This window comes from Chrysochloris asiatica, unplaced genomic scaffold (assembly GCF_000296735.1).
Source record: "Chrysochloris asiatica unplaced genomic scaffold, ChrAsi1.0 scaffold00151, whole genome shotgun sequence".
Classification (NCBI taxonomy): Eukaryota; Metazoa; Chordata; class Mammalia; order Afrosoricida; family Chrysochloridae; genus Chrysochloris; species Chrysochloris asiatica.
This window is the reverse complement of record NW_006408669.1, coordinates 5,452,996-5,467,035: the sequence shown is the minus strand read 5'-3', so window position 1 is coordinate 5,467,035 and position 14,040 is coordinate 5,452,996. Positions and strand designations below refer to the sequence as shown.

Genomic DNA, 14,040 nt, shown 5'->3' with positions numbered 1-14,040 from the left:
GGCTGCTTCTCCCTCTTAGCCATGTGGAATAATGCTGTAATGAACACTGGTGTAGGAGTATCTATTTGAGTAGCGTCTACACCTAAGAATGAAATTGCTGGTTCAAAGGAGCTTTTGTAGCCCGGTGGTTAAGCACTCACCCAGTGGCTCTTTGGGAAGAAGGTCTGGTGATCTGCTTCCGTAGAGATGACAGGCAAGAAAACCCTGTGGGGTAGTTTCACTCTGTCACGTGGGGTCCCCATGATGGAATCACCTATACAGCACCCAATAGCAATGGTGTCCGACTGAAACAAGGGCTTGCCGCCTGTCACTCTAGTCAGTCACAGAGACGGGGAGAGATCCAATCTGAGCTTTGTTAACAGAAGGACAGCAGTCTGGAGAGATTAGCCTCTCAAGACCGTTCTGTCCATTATGAAGAGCAGGCACATTATATGGGGTAAGAGTTATATTTGGATGGTCAGTCATGTAATCTATTTTAACATCAAAATAGCATCTTTAGGATGGAAGGGGAGGGGAGGGAATAATTGGGCAATGTCCTTTTTAAACATTCCATCATTCAGGAAAAAAGGGAAAAATCAGGCAATGATCCTTTTCAAACATTCTACACTTAGGATCTCTGCTTAATTCCTGAGGTTAACTATCTGGAGGGTTGGTTGTTGTCATTGTTATGTGCCTTGGAGTTGGTTCCGACTCATAGTGACCTAGTACAGGATTTCCGAAGCTGTAAATCTTTACGGGAGCAGAATTCCTCATCTTTCTCCCACGGAACAGCTACTTGTTTCGAACTGACGACCCTGAGGTTAGCAGCCCGATTCGTAACCACTACGCTACCAGAGCACCTTATCTGGAGGGTTTAAGCGCGTCCCATTCTCCTTTTCCTGTCCTACTTCTAGGACCATAAGGTCATCCTAGCCAATGTATAAACTTCCTCATTTACAGGGTCCTCACGTGAGACTCAGTGACTGACTGACTCCAGTTTGTTTAGGTCAGTAGATCCCAGCTATCAACAAGAGCAACATGGTAACCCTATGTTTAACTTTTTGAGGCATCACCAAAGTGTTTTCCAGAGGTGTTGCATGCACACCTCTGGAATATTACATTCACACCAGCAATAGGTGAGGATTCCAGTTTCATTATTTCTTTACCAATGCTTGTTCTTTTCTTACTTTCTATTTTTTAAGAAACTTTTTATTGTAAATTGAATGTCAGTTTACCGAGCAGATCATCAGTTTTACATTCAGTAATTCAAACACTTGGTTTCATCTCAGTGATTGCAATCCCCTCTTATCTATCTTACCTCCCTGTGTTTCTTGTTTGCAAACCTCCTTCTTCTCTCCTAGCCTTATGAATTTTGTTCTTGGGTAATTGCTTCCCTTGTGATCTTGAATCATTGATTCAAGATCCAAACACACCTTTCTAGTGTTGTTGTCCCACTATACATTTGTCTACTGTTGTGGTTAAGTGCTGTTGCGTCAGTTCCGACTCATAGTAACCCTGTATAGGGTTTCTGAGAGCAGCTATTGGGTTTGAACTGCTGACCTTGTGGTTCATAGCTAAGTGCTGATCCTACAGTAACTTGCCTGAAAATTGAACCACAGGGGAGAGCTCAGTTCTTGGCCTGAGGGGTGACCAAAGGCCATAGTCTTGGGGGTCTACCAGTCTGCATCTTTCCAGTAACCCTGGTTTGTTTGTTTTTAAAGGATTTTGAGTTTTGTTTCAAAATTTCTGCCAGTCAATCCAGTATCTTATAATGTAATGCAGTTCAGAGCTGTTGGTGGTTTTTTTGGTCGCAGGGTGATGGAGACTGATGTTCCCATGGCCCATTCATCCACTGGACTAATAATGGTTTCCAAGCAATTTCCGTTTCATTACTCGTCTTTCCTCTGCCCTGGGAGAAGGTCCTAATCCCTCCTTACTAAAGAAGGATGCAGAGCACTGTCTTTGTGGACGATGTTGTGTCAGTTGACCAGGACCTAACACAATGGTCCTGAGCCCCTAGACCCTGCAATTCATTCATTCCCTCAAGGTGTTTGCAACTGTGGTGTGGCGCTGTGGGGTAAAGCACTGGATTATAAGGTTGGTGGTTCAAATTCACCCACCACTCCTTGGAAATCCTGTACGGCGTACGTTTGATACAAACATTATCTATGAATGTGGTGGCAGATAAACTTATCACAACTTTTTGTTGTTGTTGTACAGTGCTGTTGAGTTGGTTCTGACTCATAGCAACCTTGTTTAGGGTTTCTGAGGAGTGGCTGTTGGATTTGAACCGCCAGCCTTGCGGTTAGCAGTCTAGTGCCTTTTGTGCAACAACACACATTTTCAAATATTATCTGTCACACCTTTATATATGTGTGGGTGTACTCCCACTGTACTATCCACTCCATGGTCAGTTTGCTGATCTGGCCACGTGTCCGTTCATTGTTGCTGTTGTGAAGTGCTGTCAAGTTAGGTCTCACTCATAGTGATTGTGTGTAGGGTTTTTGAGCAGCAGCTGGTGGGTTTGAACTGCAGTCCAGTCCTTATCCTGTAGTACCACACTATGATTCCTGTTTTCTTTCTTCCCCCTCCCCCTCGGGATGTGAAGTAGTGTTTTATTGTGGGTTTGATTTGCATTTGCATTTTGATTTGCATTTCCCTAATGCCTAGGGAAATTCAGGATCTTTTCTTGTGTTTATTGGTCATTTGTATATTTTCTTCAAAGAAATGTGTGTTCTCTAGTTCTTTGCCCATTTTTGAACTGTTTTTTCTTTTTGTTGTTTCTCTGCTAGTCTTGAATTTTTGAGCGGGTGGAGAGGTAGAGAGGTCTCTATTGAGCACAGATCTTCTGGCTACATATGAACCCAGAGTTGGACATTAACAATTGTAGCAGTAAATGCAACAATGCAACAATTGTAGCAGTAAATGCAGCAATGCTCCAGAAAAATCATTAAACAGGTTGGAAACAGTGTTGTCCTTTGGCATATCAAAACCAGCATGCCAAAGATAGTTGTAGTCTTGGTGTTAATTGTTTCTAGAAAAAGTAGTTGACAAAAGTTTTACCAGTAAGCTGTAAATTAGAAAAACATCTCTTTTGTTACAACCTGCCGGTTCGCACACAAAAAATACACAGAAATGTGAGCAAAGCAAATGCATGTTTATGTTGAGGGTCAAGCACATGAGATGTAGTTGGACACATTTCAGAGGTGTCCGAGAGTTTAATGTTTATGTCAAAGAATATTAAGTAGCCGTTTGCCCATAAAGGTGATGTCTATTTCTATTTGGTGTCTGTTACTTTGAGAGGCCCTGGCATCTCCACCCCTTTTGCCTGTCCAGCATTGCGCCTTTGTGACCTGCCTGGGGTGACCTTCTACTCATTTGATATAAGGAGGTTCACATCTCCCCAGCTTAAACAGACTGTTTTCTGTTCAAGAGCTCTGCATTTCATATGGACTGGACAGTAATGACTTTGTGAGAATGCCTCCTCTCCCACGTCAGTAAGACACACGAGTTTCTGCCCCACTGTGGCTCACTCCCCATGGCTTGTGTTTGACTTTGCCTGCACCACTCTCTCTCCAAGTCCTCCAAACACAGATGACCATTGACAGACCACGCATGTGCTCACGCTTACAAGAGGACTGTTCTTTGACCCTTTCGTGATATGACGAGAATGCTGCTGTAGAGAATGGTTGTGAAACAAACAGACACATGAGGGGCTACTCCAAAAAAAAAAAGACGCATTTGCAGACCAAGGAGTCATTGATAAGAAATGTTCATCAGGCATGTCTGAACATTTTCCAATGTTTTTATATGGTCACTCCAGGGTTAGTTTGTACCTAGAAGCGTTTATAACCGCCTAAAGCACAAGAAAAAGTTTCAATTTGGACTTGGAAAAGGGCCCTTAGATAAATTTCCCAAGAGAAATAGAATTTATAAGGATTAGCTTCATAGTCCATGTGTCCACGTCAATGGAAAGAAAATTCTCATCCACTTTTTCCTGTTTTTCAATAAAAATTTTAATCCATCTGTTTTTTTTTTTTACAGGGTGAAGAAACGAAAAGCCTGACACTCGTGCTTCATCGAGACTCTGGCGCCCTGGGATTCAATATTATTGGTGGGCGGCCCTGTGTGGTATGTTAATTGATGCAAAGTTTGTTCCCTTCTCCTGGTGTGACAGACAAAGGGGGTTGGGGGATGAAGGGTAGAAAACCTTGCTCATTTCTTTCTGTTCTCTGTCATTAGAGATTTCGTTGTTTATCTAACACCCTGACACTTGGGTTTTTATTTAGTTGAGGTCTCCTGAAATAGCATGGTCCAAGTAATGTAACAGCTTATCCAAGCTGTTTATCTTTTAGGATGCATTTCTCATGTAGCCATTGGGCTGAAGGAAACTGTGCCTGATATATACACTTGGGACTGAGAAACCAGACAGCCACCTTCCAAAGTCGGACTGGAGTGTGGGTGACCAGACTGGAAACCTAACTGTCTAAGTTGTGTTCTGTCAGCTCTTCATTAGTCAGGAACAGATTCCTTGCTTTGTGGATTATTGCATCCCTGTAGTTTTCTCTCCCCCTTCAGCTCTTTGGCCACCTCATTCATCATTAGCACCTCCTCCACAAAGAAGAAGCCAAATTCAAATCTGTCAATTTAAATGCAAGGAAAATGTATGTGGAAGGGGCTCTTGGGAGGTAGGGAGAAATGGTTCCAAGATCACACCTGTCTAAAGAGAGTGTCTGAATGTGCCATCTCTCTTTTCTTTTGCTGCCCATTTCTTAGTTTATTAGTTTCAAAGGAGAATAATTCAGGAAGAGGGAAGGAAAATTGGATTCATTCATTCAACAAATAAATACTGAACTTGTTTAATAGAGACTAGGAGATATAATGGAGATCAAGAAGACAAGAGAGCTGTGGTAGTCCAGGTTATGTTCTGGTTGGAACGTCAGTCAAAAAACAAATAACTGTAATCATTACAAATGGGAAGAAGTACAAGGAAGGAAAAAATAAAAGGGAGGCTGACCTATGATAGATTCCAAGAAACAAGGAGCATATCATTGGTCAGGGATTAGGCAAGATCCAAGTGAGCTCTAGGAACAGAGATGGAGAAGATGACAGTCTTCCATCGATGGATAATATTTGCCCCACTCTCCTGGATCTCACTGTCTCGATTGGGAGACAGCTCACTTAGGAGAAGATGATACTGCACTCATTGATACACTATATGCTGTGGCTGAGTCCTGCTAAAGATGTCTTGGCCAGCTAACCTTAGAGGAAGAGCTGTCCTGGGAGAGACCACTGATGCTGAGTTCTGAAAGATGAGCTGCTTGCTAGGTCAACATACACACACACACATGAGGTTGCTTTAAAATGTTCATGGAAAAATGCAATTAAAGGATAATGGAAAATGTCCATGAATTTTTGAAGCATCCATGTGTGTGTACTTTTATTATTTTTTTTACTCTTTTTTTGTTTTGAACTGTGATGAAAATATACACACTAATATTGTTCCAGTTTTAAATAATTTTTACCTTTCACTAATGTCATGATGTTTCCTCTGATTGAGTACTTGCTGCAAAAGTCTACCTTCTGCAGCTCTGAGAGGGGCTCAGGGAGCAGATAGGACTGGGAGAGTTTAAATAATTGACCAGGCTTGTTGGGGACTTGAACCCCTGTTCTCTGACTTCTCATTAAGAACATTGAGCCCAGACTTCTCATTTTGCCATTTAACACAGATAACGGAGAACTGGCTGTGCCTGTTTACCTTCATAACTATTTTCCCTTTTCCTTCATCCACTGCCTGCAGTTTTAAGAAATAATTGTGATAACCTCAAGATTCATTTGACCATTAGACAGACCTGTCAGAAACTTCTGCAGCCAAAAGAACCCAAGCCAGTCTATTGTCTGCCTCTGGTCTAACCACACGAAAACACCTTTAGGAAAACAGAGCCCAATGCTTGGAAAATATGTGAAGCAAAGAGGTGTGTCCATGGCTTAGCAACATTGGGAAACCCAGTATGTTGCAGCCAAGGGAGCCGGTGACAATGACGTTTGGTTTCCATATATCACCAGGAGGTGAAATGGCACACCCAAGCTCACTGACTGTAGGTCTAATCTTGTGCTTAATTAAACAAGAGAATGTTTTAGGTTATTTTCTTCTTCCTTTAAAAAGGTGGTTTATGAGTTAAGTACAAACCAGACAGAATTCTGTAGCTTTGATAAGTGAGTCAGTCAGTTTATGTAAGAACTACATGCATGTGGAAGAAGATTGAATTCCAACATGATTCTGTTTGCCATTGTGTTTTTGTTTGTTGTGGTTAAACTTGCCCTGATTAGGAGAAATAGCATAATGAAACCTAAGTAAATTCTACAGTGTTGCCTGGAAAGTCTGGCAGGTCAGTGAAACATACTAAAAAGCCAAGATGAGCAACAGTGCGCCCACATTTTTAGTTGAGGGAAGTAGAATGTAATACAGATAGCGTGTATGTTTCCCATGGAATTCCTGTGTGAAACTCTTGGTCAGGTTGTGAAATAGGCTTTTCATGGTGTAATGCAGTACATCATCTCTTAGCACAACTACATCATTCGTTCATTAGTTCTTACATCCCTAAGAGACAGCAGCCAATCTTGTGTATCCAAATTCTCGTGGCAAGACTGCTTCATTGTCAGGTACTCCCAGGACTCAAACAATCGCTTTCATTTTTCTTTTACGTTAGTCAGCAAAACTGTAACGTGAATCCCAAGGCACCTTGATATAGATAGTTCAGACTTAACAAGAGTTGGAAGATCCCAACATACTGAGAGATGTCTTTCAAGAGAAAAATGTACCTATCAAGAATGAACTTGACCCGGTTTTCTTGGATTCTGCACTTTCTGTATCTTGCCCCCATCCCTCAACCCTGTCATCTGGTCTTTAGTTTTGTCTCTGTCACTCTGGTTTTTGCTTGAACTTTCTGATGCTGCTTAAGAAAATTACTCATGTACAGTATAGCCTTCAAAACAAATCAAAGACCAAATCCCATCCCTGGGAAAAAACTTTAAAAAATAAGGAAAGCATTTAAATCAGAGTAAACACAGATTGCCTTGCATTCTGATATATTGACATCACCTACTAAGGAGCTCTCTCTGGTAGCGTAGTGGTTAAGAATTGGGCTGCAAACCGCAAGGTCCGCAGTTGGAAACTACCAGCTGTTCTGCGGGAAAAAGATGAGGCTTTCTACTCCCCTAAAGATTTACAGCCTCGGAAACCCTGTACAGGGTCGCTAAGAGTCGGAACTGACTCCAAGGCACATAACCACACTAAGGAGCTCTGGTAGCATAGTGGTTGTGAATCGGGTTGCTAACCTCAAAGTCAGCAGTTCGAAACTACCAGCTGTCCGCAGGAGAAAGATGAGGCGTTCTGCTCCCGTTAAGATTTATAGCCTCGGAAACCCTGTGCAGGGTCATCAGTCGGAACCGACTCCACAGTACTTAACAACAACAACAACTAAGGAATTCAAGCTTGCTCATAGATCCTTTGTGGTCATTGAGACTTTTCATGTTCTTCTATTGGAATACTCCATAGTGAGGAAATGTTGGGCTTCTGAACTGATGTACTTTCCTGAGGGTTTTCTCAGTGGGAGACAAGTATTTCACACAGGGCATGTGCAAGAGCTTAAACCTGTCCTGATTTGTTAACCCCGCAGTGCTAATTATTGTATGACCTTGATTAAGCTATGTTGTGCTTCTCAGCCCCAGGTTTTTCTCATCTGTGAAATTGACACAGTAGTATCTACTGCTTGGGGTTGTTATTGTGAGTATTAAAATGATATGCATAGAGCACTTGCTGTGTATACCCAGTGTGCACTCTGTAATTTGAAGGTGGCACAGTAGGATAAGAACTGGACAACACAGTCTGTTTGAACCACAAGGTCAGCAGTTCAAACCCACCAACTGCTCCTTAGAAACCCTATACAGGGTCCCTATGAGTCAGAACCAACTTGATGGCACTTAGCAATAACAACAACAATTAGAAGGTACAAAAGACTCCAGGATCGGCACTGGGCTGCAAACCACAAGGTTGGCAGTTCACAGACCTGCTAGCTGCTCCTTGGAAAAACCTATACAGGGTCACTATGAGTTTGCACCAACTCCACGCACGTAATAGCAGTAGTGTAGCTTTGAGGAGTCCTCTTGGCACAGTGGGCTAAGCATTGAGCTGCTAACCGTGGGAGAAAGATGAGGTTGTCTGATCTGGTAATGATTTATAGCCTCAGAAAAAAAGCAGTTCTACTTTGTCCTGTGGAGTCATTTATGAGCGGGAATAGACTTATTGGCAGTAGGTTTGGGAAGCTTTGTACTTACATGTGAGGCCCACATGTAGGGAGTGACACAGATTTGTTTAGACGAGTGCGTTAGTTAGGCTGCTATAAGAGGAAGGCAAGCGTGTTGCTCCTCAGACTGTAAAGGGTTACTGTGAAGTCGGTCTGTGCAGAGCATCGTGATGCTAGGCAGGGATGTCTGTTGAGGATAGCTGATCTAACACAGCACCCACAGCTGGCTGACCCTGCTTTGGGGAGAGTGTTGATGGAATCCAGATGACCGTTAGAGACATATCTTTGTCACATGGGGATAAATGCTGGGGAAAACACTTAATGCTTATATAGGTTGTGATTCTGGCTGTTTTGGGTGAGTCATTGCGTGTGTGTGTGTGTGTGTGTGTGTGTGTGTGTGTGTGAGAGAGAGAGAGACAGAGAGACAGAGAGACACAGAGACACAGAGAGGGAATGAGGGGGTGGGATGGGTAGGTAATGCATTTTCCTAACCTCAGTTCAAACCATCAACTACTCCTTGGAAACCGTATACAAGGTCACTGTGAGTGGGAACCAACACAAGGCACTTAACTGCAACAAACCTCAGTTACTGTTGTTGTATTTGAAAGGGTGGAATGAACAATATTCAAAGTCACACCTCTTCCTCTTTACTGTACAGGATTTTTTGTGCGTGTTGATGTTGTGTTTCACGGTTATCTTTAAGAAATCGGACTTTAAAACCTTCTACATGGAGCATAAATGACGGAACTGGATCCCCTTGTAGCACTGCGACAAGGAATTCACTGTGATGGTAGAGTTGGCACATCCTGAACTGACAATTTCAAATGATGTTCTTTGGGAACAACATATGCTTGTGCCATTTCAATGATAAATCCGTTCATCATGAACGATGTAATCCACACACTTGGGGAACCTTCCCTGTGGAACTGTTTAGAAAGAAGTTCATGAACAAGCTGCGAGGTTTGGGGTTTTTTAATGAGCTTGTTGGAACCTTTTTGATTTTCAGAAAAGGAAATCGTTTTAGCTGTGAGCTGTCTTCTCTCTGAGTAACTTTCAGTCCTAACTACTAATTCAGAGATCTAGACGGAATCTAGGAGATTGGAGATGAGATTTCATTAGGACTAAATATAGGTCAGTAGTGTTAAGGCTTTTTGATATACATCAGAACAAACATAAAATAGTTATTTTGATTGTCATATTATTAGATATTCAAAAGCTTGACACTATGCAGAAACTTTGAAAAGTTCATGGGAAAATCCAATTCCATTTTACTTGAACTTTTCAAGCTCCCTTATACTATGTAATGGTGAGAATGAAAGGCAACACTTTGTCTCATGAATGGTATTAGCACCCTCTTTGAAGGCCAACTTGGCAACATGTACCAAATGCCCTCGGATCCACCAGATAATTACTAGGGATTTCCCATAAATGTGTACTAACAAGGTTGGTTTGAACTGCAAGGTCTGTGGTTCAGATTCACCATTCAGTCCTTGGAAACCCTATACAGGGTCACTATGAGTCAGAACTGACTCCACAGCACTTAACTACTTTTAAAACCAGCAAGAATCAGTGATTGTTTAAAGATTTTAAAGTTTTGTTTTTATAACCAATCTAGTGTCTACCCTTCACAAGATTTTTTTTTTTTAATTGTTGTTTGTTTGTTTGTTTTTTAACCCAAAGGACAACCAAGATGGATCATCCAGTGAAGGAATCTTTGTATCCAAAATAGTTGACAGTGGGCCCGCAGCCAAGGAAGGCGGTCTGCAGATTCACGACCGGATTATCGAGGTATGTGGACGCTGCCAGTATCTTTTAATAGTATGAATGCCGCTGCATCTTCATCTGGCCAGAAACACTATGTTTGGATGGGGGAGGGACACCTCAACTGGTAGATGGTTGGACAGGAGGCAGACTTTTCTGATTGTATGGGAACACATAGAGTGTTGATGGCGTTGGTGTTAAATATAGAGAAGACAGCTTATGAGTGGCATGTTCATTATTTGTGTCTTTTCATGTGGATGTGCATCTGTTTTGTATGCTTCAGTTCTAGCTTTGTGTTAAGACCATTGGAGAGTTGTCTGTTAGTTAGAACCAGATGAGCAATCATGTTGTACAAATTGTGACTCTCTTCAGATAGGTTATCATGGTACTGTCTTATTTGAGGAATCACTTTAAAGTCCTCAGAATTCTTGACAACCCTGTTCACTCACATCATCACCAACTTCTCCATTTTCATTTCTTCAGTCGTCATTCTAAACTGTCTTATGAGGATAAGTCAGAAAGTCTTGCTACTAGAGTTCTAGTTCATACGTATGAGGGTTTATTCTAAACAAAAATGTGTTTAAACATGTCTCTGTGATCACTGGATGGTTGATGACAAATTCTCTCAGTAGTACACTTGTTTTATTGCAGGTAGGATGTCTTTTTATAAAGGTCCAGTGAAAACAATGAATTCTAAGGGGACCTGCTGGACCAGTAAGTTTGTAGCATACAGGTCAGCTCAGAAGGCTATGGTGACTGTTTTGTTTTTTTTTTGGATTCCTAAGGGGGTAATCTTGATAGAATTTTCTCAAAGAACAGGATGATCACAGGGGCTTGTTATGAAGTTTTAAGAAAACTGAAGCCTGCGTTGGTCAGAAAAAGGACAGGAAGTTGCACCAAGGAATTGTTTTCTATCACAACAATGCACCTGCTTGTTCTTGGATGGTAGCTAGGGCTATGCTAAGAGAAAGTCCTTGGGAAATCTTACCCTACTCAATCTACATCCCGGATCTTGGCCGTTCAGACTTCATTTTATTTCCTAAACTCAAAAGAACATTTTAAAAGAACACAATGTTAAACCCTTTAAGAATGGCAAGACTGTCATTTTGACATGGTGTAACGAAGAGTGCCATATTCTTTTGGGGAAAGGGTTAATGAAATGGAAAAACCACCTTTGGAAGATTATAGGCCTAGATGGGGAATACGCTGAGAAGCAATAGCTTCACATTTTGATAACATTTGTTTAATAAAGGTTTCATGATTCTGTGAAGTCCTTGTGTTGCACTGTAGGATAAGCACTGGACTGCTAATCTCAAGGCTGGCAGTTTAAACCCACCAGTTGCTCCTTGGGTCACTATGAGTTGGAACCGACTCACTGGCACTTAACATCAACAACAATGTGATTCTGTAGCAATACTTTGTGACTTACCTTTGTATAGCAGTTTCATAGACCTGTGTTAAGGGAAAATGGATACCTCAGCATACAGCACTTTGAAATATTTTGCAGAATGTTGTAGAATTGCTCTTGAGTTGCCGAAAGGCCAAAGTTATCCATTGCCTACTTGAACAGACTCTAAATACAACACTTTTGCTGTATTCTTTTTATCACTTTGGTTGCTCTTTTAACAAGCATATACGTAGGCTAAATTTTGTTGGCTCTTCTATTAGGAAAAAACAAAACAAAAAAAAACGTTTAATGTGATAATTTAGGGTGCTATTCCAGCTCCCAAATAAATTCACCCTTTGGCCACAGTCATATTATGGCATATTAAGTAAGAAACCAGAAACATACAGCATCGGTATCAATAGGTGTTTGTTGTTCCAAACACAGCATAGCGTTTGTATTTCCTGAGACTTCTGCGTGGCCCATTTCAAACCCTCAAGCGGAGTGGAGCTGTGACCCAGGAGATAAACCTTGAGTGGAGTTGATGTAACACACTGGAATGTGGCCACTTGCTTCTCCTGGGAAACCGAGCCCTGGGAAGTCTGAGAACAAAGTCTTCGCTCTTCCAGGCTCATCTGGATGGATTCTGCCAAGTGCAAAGTAGTACATTTCAGAATAATTTACATCCTTAGGAAAATGTACAATTCAGTCGCACAGGGAAAACTAACTGAACGAGTCAGAGCTTGTGGGTTGCTTCTTTGATGGACTGAGTGTCTTGTGCTAACACACATATTAAAAAGAAGACTTGGTTTTGTTTTAAAGGCATTATTAATACTGTTCCTTTGGCTCTGACTTTGTGAAATGATCTTAAATGTGCAGTTCTTTTTTGCCACATGTTTTCGGGTCTGCCTTTGTACTTCCCAGATTTGGGGCGTGGATTTTCCCTACCAGGAATTTGTTTGGGTAAGAACACTTACTTGAGAGCTCAAATGCATGCTTACTATCTTGATGTTTTTTTGTTTTTTTTTGTGAGTGAATACATTTTCTGAGGCTATTGTTCAAAATGATAAGTACAGCTTCCGTTGCCAAGGGTTTGGTGGAACAGCCAGTTTCTCTAAGTAATGGAATTTCGTTGCTCTTATGTTTTGCAAATGAGAAATCTACAGCTGGGTAGGATTTTCTCTTGGCAAAGGGTGATTTGTATTTGAAATGTTCAGTACAGTTTCTGGTAAGTTACATTCCCTTTCTGGACAGTATGTGAAATATTAATCATGTCCCAGTGTTGAGATGGAGGGAAGGATGACCACAATGGGGAGAGAGTATATGTGTAATTGCAGCTGACATGCTGTGTATTTTGCAGTCCAGTTCTAATCTCTTTTGACACAGTGATTCCCATGACTTACAAATATGTACTCTGGTTCACCTCGTCTGTGTCCGAGTTTGTTACCAAGCATGGATTTTATTATTTTAAGTATGCCTTTTTTTCCCCCCATAACTAGGAAAGTCAGATGTTTTCTAGCATCTCACCAAATTTTTCTTTTTTTTTCATTTGAAAGTAAGTAAGCAAGCTACTACCAAACTTTCAACATAAGAACCGTATGCTTTCAAATGGGTGCTTAAACAAAAGCCATAGAAGCTCATTGAGTCTTGTCCATACTGTCAAATCCTTATGGTTTACTCTGTTCCCTCCCCATGGCCCGAACAGTGGTTCTCAACCATGTCAAACCCAATACTTTGAAATTTCTCCTATACCAACCTGGGATTCCTCCATTCATATACACGAGAAGGTTCACATTGTTCATGAAAAATGAAGTTGAAAGATAATGGAATTCTTTACCAGTTTAGTGAGCAGTTCTGGTAGCGTAGTGGTTCTGAGTTGTGCTGCTAACCTCAAAGTCAGGTGTTTGAAACTACCAGCTGTTCCATGGGAGAAAGATGAGGCTTTCTGCTCCCGTAAAGATTTATAACCATAGAAAGGATTGCTGTGAGTCAGAGTGATTCCAAGGCACATAAACCAACCAGCTTAGTGACTCTCCTGCCCCCGAGTGTGCTTGTGTATGTGTGTTAAGGTAATAAAAAATAAAGGAAGACCATTTATAATACAATTCTACGTTGGTGTGTAAATGTTTGGACACAGTGGCATGGATGAGAGTGGTGTTGTGGGTTAAGTGTTGGGTTGCTAACCAGAAGTTTGGCAGTTCAATCCCAGTGTTCACTCCAAGGGACAAAGGTGAGTCTATGTGCTCCTATAATCATTTAGACGAAGGGGTGATTTTAGGTTCTATCCTAGAGTTGTTGCAGTCCTGGTGTGGCACTATAGAATAAGTATTGGACCACAAGCTCAGTTGAAGACACAAGATTGGTGGTTCAAACTCAGCAGCTGCTCCTCAGAAACCCTCTGTGAGAGTCCGAACTGACTCGAAGGTGCTTAACCACACAACAGCGTATTGCTGAGTCAGACTCAGAGTCAGCTCACTGGCAGTGGGTCTCCCTGGAGTCTCCTGTGGGGAACCCACTGCCTTAGGCCTCCCTGGAGTCTCCTGTGGAGAACCCGCTGCCTTAGGCCTCCCTGGAGTCTCCTGTGGGGAACCCGCTGCCTTAGGCCTCCCT

The 14,040-nt window shown here is 41.7% G+C and overlaps 1 protein-coding gene across 1 annotated transcript in view; it reads left to right on the top strand.

Moving 5' to 3' along the window:
• PDZRN3 (PDZ domain containing ring finger 3) overlaps positions 1-14,040 on the top strand; it is a 316,897-nt gene that overhangs the window by 23,735 nt on the left and 279,122 nt on the right. Inside the window, exons 2-3 of the mRNA XM_006870785.1 lie at positions 4,024-4,110; positions 9,966-10,073. Coding sequence (XP_006870847.1) covers positions 4,024-4,110; positions 9,966-10,073 — 195 coding nt within the window. The remainder of the gene's footprint in view (positions 1-4,023; positions 4,111-9,965; positions 10,074-14,040) is intronic.